Below are 18061 nucleotides of genomic sequence, written 5' to 3'. Positions count from 1 at the left end.
CATGGATCGTTTTAGCAAGGCCTGCCAAGATTTTGGACTGACAATCAGCCTGAAGAAAACACAGGTCATGGTTCAGGATGTGGACTCACCTCCCTGCATTACAATCTCTGAGCATGAACTGGAGGTTGTCCATGACTTTGTGTACCTTGGCTCAACGATCTCCGACACTCTTTCTCTCGATACCGAGCTAAACAAGCGCATCGGTAAAGCAGCTACCACGTTTTCCAGACTCACAAAGAGAGTCTGGTCCAACAAGAAGCTGACGGAACATACCAAGATCCAGGTCTACAGAGCTTGCGTCCTGAGTACACTTCTGTACTGCAGCGAGTCATGGACTCTTCGCTCACAACAGGAGAGGAAACTGAGCGCTTTCCACATGCGCTGCCTCCGATGCATCCTTGGCATCACCTGGCAGGACAAAGTTCCAAACAACACAGTCCTGGAACGTGCTGGAATCCCTAGCATGTATTCACTGCTGAAACAGAGACGCCTGCGTTGGCTTGATCATGTCGTGAGAATGGATGATGGCCGGATCCCAAAGGATCTCCTCTATGGAGAACTCGTGCAAGGAAAGCGCCCTACAGGTAGACCACAGCTGCGATACAAGGACATCTGCAAGAGGGATCTGAAGGCCTTAGGGATGGACCTCAACAAGTGGGAAACCCTGGCCTCTGAGCGGCCCGCTTGGAGGCAGGCTGTGCAGCATGGCCTTTCCCAGTTTGAAGAGACACTTTGCCAACAGTCTGAGGCTAAGAGGCAAAGAAGGAAGGCCCATAGCCAGGGAGACAGACCAGGGACAGACTGCACTTGCTCCCGGTGTGGAAGGGATTGTCACTCCCGGATTGGCCTTTTCAGCCACACTAGACGCTGTGCCAGAACCACCTTTCAGAGCGCAATACCATAGTCTTTCGAGACTGAAGGTTGCCAATACAATATAAATACAATGTGGCCAAATGGGGGAAGGGTTTTTTTTCACAGATCGCTGACAGGGCCCTAAGCAAAAGTAGGAAGAAGAATGTCAGAATGGTTAGTTTGTTAAACAGAGCAATTCCTGACAGCATGAGCTGTCAAATAGTGACATTCTCTGCCACAGAGCTGCAGATGTGTGACTGATGCAGGAATTTAAAACAGGGCTGGAAATATTTTAGCATGTCTGCTTATGCAGTGGCTTCCAGGTAACTGAAAAATAATTTAATTTACATAGCGAGTTTAGCATGAAATGCTTATGCAGTGGCTTCCAGGTAACTGAAAAATAATTTAATTTACATAGCGAGTTAAGTTGGTGCCTCAACTGAAACCATACTTGAGCCATTTGGATCTGGCTACGGTGATCCATGCTTTAGTAACTTCAAGACTGGACTAGTGCAATGCGCTCTATGTAGGGCTACCTGCTAAAACAGTTCAGAAATGTCAATGAGTGCAAAATGTGATGGCCCAAGTGGTTATGGGGGCCAGACATTATGACTCGGCTGCACCACTGCTTCAGCATCTACACTGGAAACACTACTATCTGTTTCTGGTTCCAATTCAAGGTGCTAGTTCTAACTTTTAAGCACCTCCATGACCTGGGTCCAGGCTACCTGAAAGACCGACTCCTTCCATACATTCCAGCCACATTGTCAGGTCAACTGAAGGGGCCCTTCCACAAGTGCTGCCTTTGTCCCAGGTGAGAGGGTGGCAGCTTGGGGGCAAGTCTTTTCTATGGTGGCACCACAGCTGTGGAATGCCCTCCTGGGGGAACTGAGAACTGCTCCCTCTCTCATGGGTTTTTGGCGAGGGCTCAAAACAGAACAGCCCTGCTGGATCAGGCCATACGCCCATCTAGTCCAGCTTCCTGTATCTCACAGCAGCCCACTAAATGCCCCAGGGAGCACACCAGATAACAAGAGACCTTGCATTTGGCATTCTGACATAGCCCATTTCTAAAATCAGGTTGCACATACACATCCTGGCTTGAAACCCGTAATGGATTTTTCCTCCAGAAATTTGTCCAATCCCCTTTTAAAGGCATCTAGGCCAGACGCCATCACCACATCCTGTGGCAAGGAGTTCCACAGAACAACCACGCGCTGAGTAAAGAAATACTTTCTTTTGTCTGTCCTAACTCTCCCAACATTCAATTTTAGTGGATGTCCCCTGGTTCTGGTGTTATGTGAGAGTCTAAAGAGCATCTCTCTATCCACTCTATCCTTCCTGTGCATAATTTTGTATGTCTCAATCATGTCACCCCTCAGGCACCTCTTTTTAGGCTGAAGAGGCCCAAACACTGTAGCCTTTCCTCATAAGGAAGGTGCCCCAGCCCAGTAATCATCTTAGGGTGCAATCCTAACCCCTTATGTCGGTGCTTTCCAGCACCGACATAAGGGCAATGCAGTTCTGAGGTAAGGGAACAAATATTCCCTTACTTTGAGGAGGCCTTCGTGAGTGACACCCAATTGCAGGATGCAGCACATGTCCCATTGGCTGGAAAGCACTGACATAAGAGGTTAGGGGTTGTGCCCTTAGTCGCTCTCTTTTACACCTTTTCCATTTCCACGATATCCTTTTTGAGATGTGGTGACCAGAACTGGACACAATACTCCAGGTGTGGCCTTACCATCGATTTGTACAATGGCATTATAATATTAGCCATTTTGTTCTCAATACCTTTTCTCATGATCCCAAGCATAGAATTGGCCTTTTTTACTGCCGCTGCACATTGCGTCGACACTTTCATCGACCTGTCCACCACCACCCCAAGATCTCTCTCTTGATCTGTCACAGACAGCTCAGAACCCATCAGCCTATATGTGAAATTTTGATTCTTTGCCCAAGGTGCATTACTTTACACTTACATTGAAACGCATCTGCCATTTTGCTGCCCATTCTGCCAGTTTGGAGAGATCCTTCTGGAACTCCTCACAATCGCTTCTGGTCTTCGCCGCTTGGAAAAGTTTGGTGTCATCTGCAAACTTAGCCACCTCACTGCTCAACCCTGTCTCCAGGTCATTTATGAACAGGTTGAAAAGCAACAGTTCAGGGCAGATCCTTGGAGCTTCTTCGCTGAATCCAGAAGTGATGTCATGACATTGTCGGATGTCACATCACTGCCCTGGGTGCCACAGTCCTTGGTGCCTGGCCTTGGGTGCCATAGCCCCTTGTGATGCTGTTGTTTCTGGCCCCAGTTCAAAGTGTTGGTCTTTCTCTTTAAAGCCCTATATGGCTTAGGGCCAGCATACCTGAGAGACCACCTTCTTCATATTTTCTGCCCCCCCCCCCCGGTCTTCAGAGAGGGCCTTTTTAGATGCACTGCTGCTTATATGGGTGGGACAAACAATGGCAAGAGATAAGGCCTTCTTGGTCGTGGTACCCATTTTATGGAATTCCACCCCCTTTAGATTTATGAACTGCTTTCTCTTTAGAGACCTTCTAATGAGTCCTTAAAACATTTCTTTTTAGACTAGCCTTCTGATTTTACTGGATGTTCCAAGGCTTTTTATGGGTGTTTTACTGCTGTTCTGGATTTTATATACTTTGCTCCATTATTCTTTTATTATAGGGTGACTGCTGCTGGTTGTTTTTTATATTGGTTGTTTATATTGTTTTTAAACTTTTAAGCTTTCTGAGTTATATAGGTGTACTTTATGTGATTTTTTAAATTACTTATACATCTTTTCTATGTAAAAAAAATGCTGCTTTGGGTTCCGATTTGGGGAAAAAGCAGGGCATAAATTCAATAAGTTAATAAAGAAAGCCAGGTAAAAGAAGACTTCTTAATAGTCCTGTTCCGGTGCTGTTGCCCACTCCCGGGGCCTGCCTGATGACCTCTAAATACTGCATGAGCCAGAGGGCTCCAGAACCCCAGAACTGTGTGGCAGTCAAGCTGACAGCCAAGGAATATCAAAGTCCTTCTTTAGGAAGCTGGCAAAACTTCCAGCTGGAAGTTCCTGGAATTTGATACATATCTTAGTGCATGATGAACATTTGAATATTTGCAACAGTGCATGAACAGAGAGAACATTTGATGGAAAGTATTTTAAAAACTGAAAATGCCAGCCATTCTCCAGAGGCCTTTAGTCAGCTTTCTAGAAAGGCTGTGAAATAGTACCAAGGCTCTTTCGGGTGATTAAAAACAGAACAAAACAGAGACTTGTTGCAATAGCACTACATTCCTGCTGGCCAATCTAACACCACTTGCAAAGCGTCCCACAGCCAGAAGTGTGCAACTGCCGTCCAGTTTTGTTCCTGTAAACTTCTGACTTCAGAGGAGCAGAGAGAAGGCTGCACAGCAAGCAAGGAAAACACAAAACAAAAATCTTTTAATTGCAATCTTTGCTGATCTTTGAAGCTTTTTAAATCAGCCATTGGCTGAAACTTCAGTCCATCATCTGCTGGTTCCCCTGCAGTACAGTGAAAAACTTGGGTAATCTGAACAGAACTGTGTGTCTTACAAGAACTGAATGCTCTGAAAAACAGCATATGATTCCATCTGTCACCACCGCCCCCCCCCCCTGCAAAATGTGCCTGATACTAACATTTTACTCATCATACCATTTACGTTTGGGTGTTACTCTCTAGGACATACAGAGAAGAATGGGTAATTTTAAGTAGGAATATCGTGTTACCAAAAGCACCTTCGAAGACAAAGCTACAGCAAGTGGATGTGTGAGTCTACCTTTGAGGTGCTAAATAAACATTTATTGAAAGAGCACTGACAGAGCATATATTGGTTTCCTTTGGAGATAATATATCTAAGGGAACTAAGAAGCTCTGCAGCATGTTATCACAACTACTGGATCTCTGACAGATCCCAGACTTAATGTTGACAGCCTACAGAGGAGCTACACCTTTGTTTAATCAAACACTCAAGAGATTCATGGGAAATTTCCCGATATTTATACATGGTGACTGGCTAACCTGAAACCAGAGATCAGACCTATAGGCAGATTGCAACATGTTCCTGATGAAGGATGCTATGAGGAGGACAAGGACATTTTTCCATTACTCTTGACATTTAATAAGTGTAAATTATTAGTTAACACTGACACAAGCAATGAAAACACCTAAAATTATGCAATCCTTTTCGGGTCCCTGTTTTTAAAGATTGGCATGGCATTAGCTATCCTTCAGCTCTCTGCCACATTGGCTGCTTTCAGGTGCAGTCTGTTAACAGGCTTTCAGTCTGATAACAGGCTTTCTGGGTGACTGACAATAAGATAAAATTAATACACATCAAATATGGGGGAGATGGTTAAGGCAATGACTGCTGATGAAGGCTCTGGTGAAGTTGTTGTTGGCAACCTTCAGTCTCGAAAAACTATGGTACCGCGCTCTGAATGGTGGTTCTGGAACAGCGTCTAGTGTGGCTGAAAAGGCTGATTCGGGAGTGACAATCCCTTCCACACTGGGAGCAAGTGCAGTCTGTCCCTGGTCTGTCTCCCTGGCTATGGGCCTTCCTTCTTTGCCTCTTTGCCTCAGACTGTTGGCCAAGTGTCTCTTCAAACTGGGAAAGGCCATGCTGCACAGCCTGCCTCCAAGCGGGCCGCTCAGAGGCCAGGGTTTCCCACCTGTTGAGGTCCACTCCTAAGGCCTTCAGATCCCTCTTGCAGATGTCCTTGTATCGCAGCTGTGATCTACCTGTAGGGCGCTTTCCTTGCACGAGTTCTCCATAGAGGAGATCCTTTGGGATCTGGCCATCATCCATTCTCACAACATGACTGAGCCAATACAGGCGTCTCTGTTTCAGCAGTGCATACATGCTAGAGATTCCAGCTCGTTCCAGGACTGTGTTGTTTGGAACTTTGTCCTGCCAGGTGATGCCGAGGATGCATCGGAGGCAGCGCATGTGGAAAGCGTTCAGTTTCCTCTCCTGTTGTGAGGAGGAGGATGTAAAAAGTCCCATCCCTGGACCCTAGATGTTCCTGCTTGCTGCTGTGGGTCCAACTGCTACTCTTTGAAGAACAGTTCTCCTTGAAAATGTGCTACTAGCAACCAGGACCAGAAAGCCTGGACTGTTTTATTTCTAGGGAAGAGGGTGTCTCCTCACCCAGGTAGCTGAACTTTAGCCAGGCTTTGCAAAGTTTCAAAGACATTATGTTAAACTTTAACTTATTTGCATTAGCTATTCTTGAGTCCCTGCTGATACATTTTCTTGCTGCCCTCTCTCCCCTGGGCTAGAACTTGGCTAGGTGGTATCCTCTTCATGTGATGCTTCCTTCTATTCTGGGCTCTGTCAGCAACTGAGAGGTCGCAATCTAAATTTGAGACACTGTTTATCAGTCTTTTTTTATACTTGGCTACAAAATTGCAGAATACAAAATGCAGGAATCTTGTGTTGGTTGTGAATGCCGCATATGTATTTAAACTGCCCCTTTTTTTGACAAAATGCACAAAAGCAGGGCCCAACCCTTTTTCCACCTGCAGCATCCTCTAGCTTCCTCTCATGTCTTAGTGGGTTTTCCTAATTGTTGGGGGGGGGGGGCAGTTCATTCAAACCACCCATACCCATGTTGCTGGGACAAGTAACTTTGTGTAAAGTGCCCTTTCCTTTCCTCATCATATCCATCAGCAAGGTGTGTGAATGGCCTGTAAGCAGAGAGGTGTAGCCCCTTGCCATGCGCCTGTCATCTAAATTCTGGCCTCTCTTCCAAGGGCTTTAGTACTGGGGTTGGTGTGCTATCGTTGGCTGTAGTGTAGCCTATTCTCTGCAGGAAAGTGGGTGAGGCAGAGGCATGGCAGGAGTTGAGAGTTTCTGAGGTTCTCTCTATTGTGTTCTGTGGTTTGTTTTTTTTTAAATTTGCCAGCTTTGATCTTTGATATAGAATTGCACTTATGTTTGGGGGCCTTTCTGTTGTCTGGAAGGGGGATTAGAATATGGCCTACATTGGCTCATATACACACTGCTTTGCCACATCACCACATTTAGGGGTTTATGGCTGCAATCCTAATCACACTTTCCCAAGAGTAAGCCCCATTGAACAAACTAGAACTTAGTTCTGAGTAGACCTGGTTAGGATTGTGCCCTATGTCAGCTATAGCTGCACCCACAAGAAATTGTATAGCAGTATAATAATTCATCAGCACATGTGGCATGTCCACTGGTGGGGCTGGGGCTTTGAAAGCAGGACTTCGTTGCTGCCAGGTTAGCTGTAGTTATGCTGGCATCTTTGGGTGTATGCCTTATCCTACACCACCCAGATCGGTGCTCCTGAGATGTAGGATCTGTTGTATGTTGTGCAACAGCCACCTGTGGCATATGGCTGTCTCAGTGTTACAAATACAGGAAGAAATACTACCAGCTTCTTCTGCAACAGTATATTCAAGCCTGCACGTGACTATAAACAGAAATGGTGTCTCAGCTTGTCATCAGCCATGAGAGTATTTTCGAATTGACCTAATTCATAAAAGGTCAGTGTAGCTGCTCTTTAAAAGCTCATGACAACCTACCAATGTAATTCCCCTCCTTTTTTCATTTTCTTTTGGTTTTGTTTTCATTATTGTTATTGTTTCACTTTTTCTTTTATATCCACCAATAAAGGGGATAAAAATATGACAACAACCTACCAATGTGTTTTAGGAGTGCTCACACCTGCTTTTACAAACTATTAAATACTTTTAATACCTACTTTTCAGCAATAAAGGTTCAATTTTCTATTTAAAAAAATATATATATATTCAATCCATTTTTTCTTTCTAGTTTCTTCCTTTCTCTGTCTTTTTTTCTTCTGTTTTCTAAGCTTGTACTTGTGAAGTTGCCAAGAGGTGTGTTGATTACAAATCTGTAACGGTTTGGTGAAGAGGACAAAACAATAATTTCATATGTAGTATTACAATAATATCCTATTTTTGCATGTTTAAATGTTGTTGCATAACAATGTAATTGATTTCAGCGGCGCTTAATCATGACCTACTTTCTTTGGATCCAATCCAATGATAAATCCTCTGTCCATGTTATATGAATCCAGACTATTTCCCAAAGGATTGCTCCTAGCTATTTAATATGTATTAATGAAAGTACTAGATTAATTTTATTAAAATCTTGTACTATTAGCCCTTATCTTCTTTTGTTATGGGAATGGGACAATGTAAGAGTTCCTGTACTTTTAAAAACTTAGCAATATGGTCCTTCAAAGTGCACCCTACATTCAGTGATTCTTCCACAAATCCTATATAGCATTACATACAGTTCAGCATTTTACACAAACAGGCCTTCACACCATATATGTGAACAGGACTTTGTGAATGTATTATCTCAGAACTCTCATTGTAGATACTATGCCCCAAATGGACTCTACTTAAATACCAAACTACCCTGCCCTCTTCACCACCCCAACTGGACAATGCATCCTCCACAGGTAAGGGGAGGGGGCTCCTGGATCCACCAGTACTGCAACTGCAACATGCATCCCAGCTCCCTCCCAGGTTTGTCAGTGATCTGAACACTTGCCCTGGGCAAGTTTTTGTTCAATAGTTGTGCTTTCTCTCAAGGGAGTTATCTTTCTTCTCTCAGTTTAATGCAGTCAGGAACGTCCTTTGTTCCTGACAAAGCAGCATTTGTGGAATAGGGATGGGAATTCAGCCTGTGGTGTTCCTGGCTAGTCTTTGATTGTGGCCCACTGCCACAGTAACTCAGGGAAGGTGTTGTAGCAGACTTGTGTTGGGTGTGGTGTGCTGACTTCATAAGAAGAGCTTCCCATTGTTGGGCATTGATTGGCATGCTTTCTTTCTTTCTCTGTGTTGGGGCAGTGTTGGCCTGTCTCCCCTTGATTAGTACAAAGGGTAGCATTAGATTGCCCTTGATTGGATTGCCCCTTGATTGATGTTGGAGTTGTTGCCATAGTGGTTAAGGATCTAGCTTCTCACCCCTCCGGGGTTAGCAAAAACCAGTTACCTGTAATTAGCAAATGAACTAAGAGTTGGAATTCTGGGAAGGGATTAAAGCAGGGGTGTCAAACATAAGGCGGCCCCCCCCCCCATGTGGCCAGAGAAAGCTTTTTATATGGCCCTCAGGCTTTCAGCTGCTGAGGTGTTACTGCTGAAAGGGCCTCACATGAAAATTGGGCTCTCCCATATCTTGAAATATGATCAAGATTTGTATATTTTCTTTTTTGTTATTTGCAGCTAATGAGTTCCTAAGTGAGAAAAAAGTGTTTATTTTTGGTTATGACCTGTTTAATGACATCATTTCTTGCCTAATGACATCACTTCTGGCCCTCAGCAGGCATCATGAATGCTATGTGGCCCTCCATATGAAATGAGTTTGACACCCCTGGGTTAAAGAGATCCTGAGAAAATAGAAAGCAGATCTATAGGAGTGTGTGTGTTAACTGTAAGAACTTGCTTTCAGTTAAGACAAATTTGAAGTCCTAGAACAAAGCTCGCATCTTGGTTGCAACATGCAAATGTTTGCTTCGTGGACAGAGGAGAGCCATGTTTACCTGCAAGTAACACTGAACTCAGTGGGCTTAGAAGTAAGCCAAACCGAGCATGCATAACATGGAAGGTGTTGTGCAAAGCTGTATTATACCAACAAACAATGTGTCAGGCATGCAGACAAATGAATGGTTGCTCAAGGCAAGGAGTTTAAGGAATCCTCCCACCACCTCACTGCTTATGCAACAGTGCAAAGGCTTGCTCTGCATTAACCCCTCATGTTGCAGCCTGGCTCTTCTCCCCTCTGCCTACCTCTGGAGAAGTCACCACAGGAACTTCTACTTTATTTGCAAACATGCAGTAGGCATTTTTTTTCTTCAAGACTGTAAGCCCTGTGGGGATAGGAAACCACTGATTGATTTTATTATGTAAACTGCTTCGTGATCAACCCTAGTTGAAAAGCTGGTATATAAGTATTCCTAATAATAATAAGAGTGGTGATGGTTGGTAGGATGCAGCACAGAAAAAAAGGGTTAGAGTTGCAATCTAACATACACTTTCCTGGGAATAAATCCTATTCATCAGTGGGATTTACTTCTGAGCAGACACATTTAGTATTGCATTGCTAGAAAGTTGAACATAAGAAGAGCCCCACTGGATCAAGTCAAGGGCCCTTCTGGTCCAGCTTCCTGTATCTCACAGTGGCCTGCCAGATGCCTCAGGGAGCACACAAGACAACAACAGACCTGCATCCAAGTACCACTCCCTCGAATCTTGCATTCAGAGATAGCCTACTTCTAACACCAGGAGGTTGCACTAACCATCATGATTTGTAACCTGTGATGGACTTTTCCTCCGGAAGTTTGTCCAGTCCCCTTTCAAAGGCATCTAGGCCAGATGCCACTGCCACATCCTGTGGCAAGGCGTTCCACAGACTAATTAACATAAGAGCCCTGCTGCATCAGGCCAAAGGGTGCCCACCCACTCCATCTTGCTGTATTTCACAGTGGCCCACCAGGTGCCTCAGGAAGCACACAAGCCACCTGCATCCCGGTACCCTCCCTCACATCTGGCATTCAGAGACAGCCTAAAATCAGGAGGTTGCACAGACCCATCACGGCTTGTAACCTCTGATGGACTTTTCCTCCAGAAATTTGTCCTGTCCCCTTTTAAAGGCATCCATGCCAGACACCATCACCGCACCCTGTGGCAAGGAGTTCCACAGCCTAGAATCATACTCTACCATTCTACTGCCACATCCTGTGGCAAGGAGTTCGACAGCCTAGAATCGTATTCTACGATTCTATCGCCACATCCTGTGGCAAGGAGTTCCACAGTTTAATGACATGGTGGGTAAAGAACTACTTTCTTTTGCCTGTCCTGACTTTCCCCACACTCCCTTTGAGTGGCTGCTCCCTGGTTCAGGTGTTGTGTGGGAGGGGAGAGGGCACCCCCCCCGCACTGTGCCCACCCCCGCATAATGTCTTCCCCCATATCATGTGGCAAGGCGGTCCACAGATCAATTTACACTGTAGGTAAAGAAACGTGCTTTTGTTTGTCCTGAGTCTCCCCACTCTCCATTTCAGTGGCTGCCCCCTGGTTCAGGTGTTGTGTGGGAGGGGAGGGGAGAGGGCACCACCCCACTCTGCCCACCCCCTGCACACTAAGCGCGAGCTGCAGCCCACCCTGACATCCCAGCCAAGAAGAGAGAAGGGGGGAGAGTGCCCCCTCCGCCTTCCCACTGCGCGTGCGCACAGGCCAACCTAACCCGCTCACCTCCCTCGCCTCCAGTGACTCAGCCAAACCCGGCGCCCCTCCCCCACGCCTGGCCTAGATTTTCCTCGCGCTCTCCGCCAATCCGTGAACGGCTAGAGCGTCACGTGGTGCCGGGTTCCATTTTGTGGCGCAGTCAGCGAGTGAGCGGGCCAGTCGAGAGCGGGGCGTCGAAGGGGAAGGTTGTTTGCGGTTGGTGCAGTGAGCGCCGGCGGACGTCCTTTACCCGCGAGTAGACCATACAGCAGCGCAGGTTTGTGTAGGTGTAGCGGGCCGGTGGCCTGTGAGGAGAGCGGGGGGCGCGGAGCCGTTGGGGGAAGGGACGCTCCTCTCAGCGGGCGCGTCTCCGGCCTCTTCGCCCGAGCGCCTGAGGCGGGGGGAAGACCGGAGAGCCCGTAGCTGAGTAAGGCGTCGTGGCACGGCCCGGCTTCCAGCCGCGCCGAAGGGAAGCCACGAGGCGGATCGTCGGCTCCCGTACTGCCTCTGGGCGCGGTCCCCGCCGCCATTTTGTGAGCGACGGCTGCAGGAGCAGAACCCGAGTTGCGCATGCGCCACTCTGCACTGCTGCAGCGCGCATGCGCGACTCGACGTTGGCTGCGTTCCAAGGGCCGCCTCTTGGTCACACAGGGCCGTGCAAATGTGGCGCCTTCTGATTGGCCCAGGGCAGCGCTCTGTGTCGCCCGTTTTGAGTGGAACGCTGAGCTTCGGGGGCGGGGCTTACTTGGCGTTCTGCCTTTCCCTTCTGTCAGAGACTGCGGCAGGGAAGGGCGGAGCTGGCACTGCGGCACCAGGACAGGGGTGGGTGATGGCAGCAGCCTCTGACCTGGGTTTACACTGACCAGATCCCTCTCCCACCCATGTGCTGTACCCACTGGGGAGTATGGGGGGCACTCATGTGCTGTGCCTACTTAGGCCCATGGGGAGCATCCATGCACTGGGCCTGTGGGGGGCACCCATGTGCTGTGCCTGTTCGGGGGTGGGGGGCACCTGTGCGCTGTGCCCATTTAGGAGTACAGGGGGCACCTATGCGCTGTGCCTGCTGGGGGGTCACCCATGCTCTTGCCTTGTTTTTAACAGTTTTTCCTCTTTTTGCAGCTGATCCACATTCAGTGTCACCATGAGTGGTTGCCGTGTGTTCATTGGAAGGCTAAACCCCGCAGCCAGGGAGAAGGATGTGGAGAGGTTCTTCAAAGGATATGGACGGATCAGGGATATTGACCTGAAAAGGGGCTTTGGGTTTGTGGTAAGTGGAAGTGGACTCGCTGTTATTGACAGGATTTGAGTTGTCAAAGCAAAACATGGAGGGTCTGCACGCAGAGTTTGGCTGCAGCTAGTTCTATTCTTAAAATAAAGGGTCCCAGATACAAATGGGGGCAGAGTGCCTAGATATTTGTTATTGTTATTATCTGTTAACAGTATTCATGTATTGCTTTTTGGTGAAAAGTTCACAAAGTGGTTTACAAAGAAAATCAAATAACGAATGGCTCCCTGTCCCTAAAGGATTCACAGTCTATAGAGACACAGGAGCACCAGCAGGCAGCCACTAGAGAAGATACTGCTGTGGTGAGGAGGACCAGTTACTCTCCCCCTGCTAAATAAAAGGAGCCCCCACTTGAAAAAGTGTCTAGCAGTCGATTTAGCCGTTGTATACTAGAGGGAATTTTAGGAGGTGCAGTTTTTTAAAGCCTTCCATGTTAAGCTGTTCCTGCTAGAATTTCCTCTTCTATACAATGGCTAAAGGTATAGGCAGTCTGTATCTGGTAACTACCTAAATATTTAAGTTTGTAAATGAAAGTGGTGCCAAATTTCAGCCACTTTTGACCTGATTATATGTATGTTTAAAGTGCCTCCCATTGAGTTGAAAATGTGTCTAGAACTGTACTTGTGCTGTAAGCTTACCACCTGCTGTTCGGTGTTCTAACACAGGGTACCCAAACCCTGGCCTGGGGGCCACTTGCGGCCCTCACGTGCTCCCAACTTGGCCCGCAGGAAGCCCCCAGTCTCCAATGAGCCTCTGGCCCTCCGGAGATTTGCTGGAGCCCATGCTGGCTCCATGCAACTGCTCTCGGTATGAGGACGACTGTTGGACCTCTCACCTGAGCTCTGGGATGAGGGCTCCCTCCACTCCTTACTGTTTCACGTCTGTGATGAAACAGTGACAGCGAAGGAAAAGCTGACCTTGCTTTGTGCAAGGCCTTTTATAGGCCTTGAGCTACTGCAAGACCTTCATTCATTCATGTAAGTTCCTTCTCTAATATATTCATTTATGTAAATTTGTTCAAATTTAAAATGTAAATTCTTTTCCCCCCTGCCCCTGACACAGCGTCAGAGAGATGATGTAGCCCTCCTGTCAAAATGTTTGGACACCCCTATTCTAACACAGTAGAAATTCAAGTTATTTTAAATTGTACTCTACATTTTTTTCACTTTCCAAGGAGCTAAGTGCATGTTCTTTTTCCTCTCCTCACAGCAGCCCTGTGAAGCAGGCTAGCCTAAGAGAATGGTCTAGAGCAGGGGTGTCAAAAATAAGGCCGGGGGGGCAAGATGCGGCCCACGGAAGCTTTTTATCCAGCCCTCTGACTCTCAGCTGCTGAGCAGTACTTAGGAGTTACTGCTGTAAGGGCAGCCCACATGAAAATTGGGCTATCTCATATCTTGAAATATGATCAAGATTTTGTCATTTGCAGTGAATGAGCTCCTAAATGAGAAAAGGTGCTTATTTTTGGTTATGACCTGTTTAATGACATCACTTCCTGCCTAATGACATCACTTTCGGCCCTCAGCAGGCACCATGAATGGTATTTGGCCCTCAATATGAAATGAGTTTGACACCTCTGGTCTAGAGTAACCCAGTGGACTTCATGGCTGAGTGGGGAACTTTGAAGTTGGGTTCTAGGGCCTACATTGGATCTTGCCATCCTGTGAATCACACTTGAGTACATTGCTGATGCAGTTGCTGCTTCCTGTTAACAGGAGTTTGAAGATCCAAGAGATGCTGATGATGCTGTCTATGAATTGGATGGAAAAGAGCTCTGCAGTGAAAGGTAACTAACATTTCATGCTCTGTAACTGTTTAAAATGAGCATATTATATAATAAGCATATTATACATGCAATATTTAGAGAAAGAATTAAGACTGGCTCAGTTAGTCTATATGTTGGGTAGTTGCTGCTTGGTGGATGCAGGTTTGATCTTTGAGACCAATCCAGTGACTTTTAAATTGTATCCTTCTCCAGGGTTACAATTGAACATGCCAGGGCCCGTTCTAGAGGTGGAAGAGGCAGAGGACGTTACTCTGACCGTTTTAGTAGCCGTCGTCCACGAAATGACAGAAGGTATGTACCTTTGTCTTTGCTGTGTTTGGGGCAATGGCTATTGATGTTGGCTTGGAATATCTACGAAACTAAGTACTGAACTAAAACTTTTCTCACTACCAGAAATGCTCCACCTGTAAGAACAGAAAATCGCCTTATTGTCGAAAATTTGTCATCCAGAGTCAGCTGGCAGGTTTGTCATCACATGATTCTTTCTTTAGATTTTGTTTAAGGGGTATGTAATTTGTGTGAAATATTTTACTAAAACTAATTTTATCTTAAGCTTAAAACATTATTGAAATGATTAATACTTAATGTTTAAATGCATTTTCAAAAGTAGATTAATAGTGTGTTTAATGTAATTTTATCTTGTTTTCAAAACTCCATTTTAACCACTTTAAAAATCCATTTTATTTGCCAGCCTATCTGTGTCGTTGGCCTTATGACGAGGAGTGCCTGTGGGTTATCCTAATCGTTGTGTCTTGGTCACTCTTGGTTGGGCCTGGTTGACTTTTCCAGTCAGCTCCTCCAGTGTATCCGTTGGCCACCTCTAGATCTGTGTTTGCCGGTCTAGACGTAATGGATGCACTTCCTTAAAGTGCCGGGTTGCAGCGATCCCCGAGAGTTAACGAGATCTGATTCCTAAGTTGAGAACTGTACCTCCTGTAACGCCTCGAAATAAGAGATGCTGATCGAGAAAATTGAAAGATACGCATTAGGTGGTCGTTGGAATCCTGATCGCAGTAAAGTGGTCCTTGGTGTAACTGCACAAGAGTAGAGAAGGTCTGGATCCGTCTCAGTAGTCTGCTAATAGGGAGGGCTGTGCGATTAAAGGCTTCCATCGACTGGGTAGTGTTCTTCAAATGGTTGGCGAAGAGCCAGTCGGGCATGTATCATGACGGTATCTTCCATCGCTTAATGCAGTTTGCTGCTTGCCTAGCCTAGGGAAATGTTAATGAAGGTAAAGTAAACTATATTTTTAATGGCATATGGGGCACAAAATAACTGGTGTTTTTGTAACTGTACTGTTTAATCATAAACATTTCAGAATGCTTTACAAATAAACTTTTTGCATTCTGCTCAGTAAATGCAATATATATAAAAATAACTTGTATAGAAAAATAACTTAATGTTTAGCATTTTGCTTAAAGCAATATGCTGTTCATTTATTTCGTGCCCTGATGTATTACATCAAACATAGAATTATCTAGAGTGTGGCATCTGCCACATTTTAATTATCCAAACAGTTTTTCCTACAGTAGTAAATTTTAATATTCAGCATAATACTGCCTTCCTCTTTGTAACATATTTGATTCTGTGTTAGGATCTCAAAGACTTCATGAGACAAGCAGGAGAAGTAACTTTTGCAGATGCACATAGACCCAAATTAAATGAAGGGTAAGTATCTTGGAAGAGTGTGTCTTTTTGTATGTTATGGAATTGAATCTAGAATTAACAAGGAGCTGAATTAGATATTAGAAAAAAGTACCGGAAGTACTTTTTTGCTTTAATGACATTATTTGCATATCTTTTTGTTAGGGTGGTTGAGTTTGCCTCTTACAGTGATCTAAAGAATGCTATTGAAAAACTTTCTGGCAAAGAAATAAATGGAAGAAAAATCAAACTAATTGAAGGCAGCAAAAGACACAGGTAGGAACAATTTTAGAAATCTGACACGTCTATATTAAAATGAATGTAAACTTGGATACTTATGATTCCAGATCCCTGTGTGTGCATAGAACCTAAGAAAGGCATTTTGTATTATTAGTAGGTCTAGGAGCAGGTCTCGCTCCCGTAGTAGGAGCTCATCAAGATCTCGAAGCCGTTCTCGTTCCCGAAGCCGCAAGTCTTACACCAGATCCAGGAGCAGGAGCCGTAGCAAGTCTCGCTCAGTTAGTAGGTCTCCCGCCCCTGAAAAGAGCCAGAAACGTGCTTCCTCAAGTAGATCCAAGTCGCCAGCCTCTGTGGACCGGCAGCGATCACGCTCAAGGTCAAGATCTGTTGACAGTGGCAACTGAGCTTGAACTATCTGATCCTGGAACTCTTTTTAAAAAAAACATACTTGCTAATAGTTGTGGTAAGTATGTGACTTCTGGGAGGGATTGAACAGTGGGAGGGAGTGGGAGTTTAACAGCTTTGTATATGTGGACCACTGAAGTAATCTAATTGTATTGTCTTTTTGATAATCCTTTTCCTGCTCACTTCATTAAGTCAGAAGTGTATAGCTTTGTGTATATTGGTAGAGCTCTTTAAAGAAACTTTTTCATATTTAAAAATCCTACTTTTTTGAACATTCTTGATGTATTCTAGTAATTGGCATTTTGGGGTATTGACCATTTGGTTACAGAGCTCTACACCAGCTGTAAATAAAGCATTTATTTCAGATTTTTTTTTCCAGTGCTTCTCAGTATTGTTTTCTGCCTTGACCAGCTATCCAATCATATTGGTCAATATCAATAAATCTATTCAAAAACTTGTGTCTGCTTTTCTTAAAAAAAGACAACCCCAAACTGTTCTTGGATAATTCAGCTGTGCATAATAGCATGAAGGTGCTGGATGCTGCGTAAAGAACTGGTAAGCTTTTTGAAAGGGAAAATGCTAAAAATAGGATTGGATTCAAGTTTTGTATAGAAAACGCATTATGCATTGGTATGTGGTGTTGGCAGTAACGAATCTTACTATGTGGTGAAAATCCTGCACTCTTAACTCTGCAGGGCTGTGTAAAAGATTACAGCTGATGCTACACTTGAATACTGTTTTTAACAAAGTCTTTAGATTACAATATTGACATTACTGTAGTTATCTTACGTAATTTCATAATGTAGTATATAGAAGATACTAGTTTAAGATGCCACCAGACACAAGCTTGTGTTTATGACCTTCACTTCCTTTTTGGGGTGTGCAATTAGCCTTTAACTAGTTGTCCATAGCTTGTTTTGCTTCTGGGCTGCTGGAGACCTAGGCCTTTCCAATAGATCTGTCTACAACAGGGTTGCTCAATAAGTCGATCCTGGTCTACCAGTAGAGCGCCAGGCAAAACGCATTCTTGGGAGTGAGTAGTCCTGGAGTGAGTAGTCCTGGAGAGGAGCCGCTAGCAGGCTTCTCTCCCATCCATGCATCCCTGGGAGTGAGCCCCGTTGACTCTCCTGGGGATGACTTACCTTCCCCTGTTTTTGCACTGGTATGTATGGAGATCTGCCCCCCCCCCACTTCCATATGTTGGTTCTGTGTGCAAGGGGTTTTGCACGTCTTGCTGTGATGCCTATATAGAGATCTTCCCTCCCCCACACCTTTCCCTTGTTTTTGCACTGGTCTGTATAGAGATCTGCTCCCCTCTCCCACTTGTATTGGAATCGAGGAAGATCTGGTGGGGAGGTAGATGTGGTGTCAGCAGTGGCCCCTTTAAGGTTAAGGCCTGGGCATCCAGCAGTGTGCTGCACAGCTGCAGCCACTTGAAGGCAATAGGGCCCTCAGCGATATAAGCACCTGAGGCAGAAAGGGCTCCACTTATTTGAGTCAGCCTTTTCCTACATGAAGTCCAAGTTCCATCAGTTCCACCATGACTGATGAACATGTGGAAGTGTGCTTGAAGCTGGCTGTCAGCAGCTACTGTCCAGGCTATG

At 45.4% G+C, this 18061-nt stretch overlaps 1 protein-coding gene across 2 annotated transcripts; it reads left to right on the top strand.

The window, feature by feature from the left end:
• The first annotated feature begins 11265 nt into the window (after nucleotides 1–11265).
• On the top strand, nucleotides 11266–16911 carry SRSF5 (serine and arginine rich splicing factor 5). 2 transcript variants are annotated; one of them, XM_066634700.1, is made up of 8 exons: nucleotides 11267–11377; nucleotides 12220–12367; nucleotides 14098–14168; nucleotides 14361–14459; nucleotides 14562–14631; nucleotides 15763–15836; nucleotides 15978–16088; nucleotides 16207–16911. In XM_066634700.1, exons 2-8 carry the CDS (start codon nucleotides 12242–12244, stop codon nucleotides 16454–16456), a joined length of 801 nt encoding a protein of 266 aa, XP_066490797.1. In that variant the 5' UTR covers nucleotides 11267–11377; nucleotides 12220–12241; the 3' UTR covers nucleotides 16457–16911. The 2 variants fall into 2 exon arrangements, with proteins under 2 accessions (XP_066490798.1, XP_066490797.1); XM_066634701.1 differs by lacking the exons at nucleotides 15978–16088; nucleotides 16207–16911 and having other exon boundaries at nucleotides 11266–11377; nucleotides 14860–15777.
• Nucleotides 16912–18061: the final 1150 nt, after the last annotated feature.

Source organism: Tiliqua scincoides, chromosome 1 (genome assembly GCF_035046505.1).
Source record: "Tiliqua scincoides isolate rTilSci1 chromosome 1, rTilSci1.hap2, whole genome shotgun sequence".
NCBI classification, from domain to species: domain Eukaryota; kingdom Metazoa; phylum Chordata; class Lepidosauria; order Squamata; family Scincidae; genus Tiliqua; species Tiliqua scincoides.
Note: the sequence above shows the minus strand (reverse complement) of the source record. Positions and strands in the feature narration are given on the sequence as shown.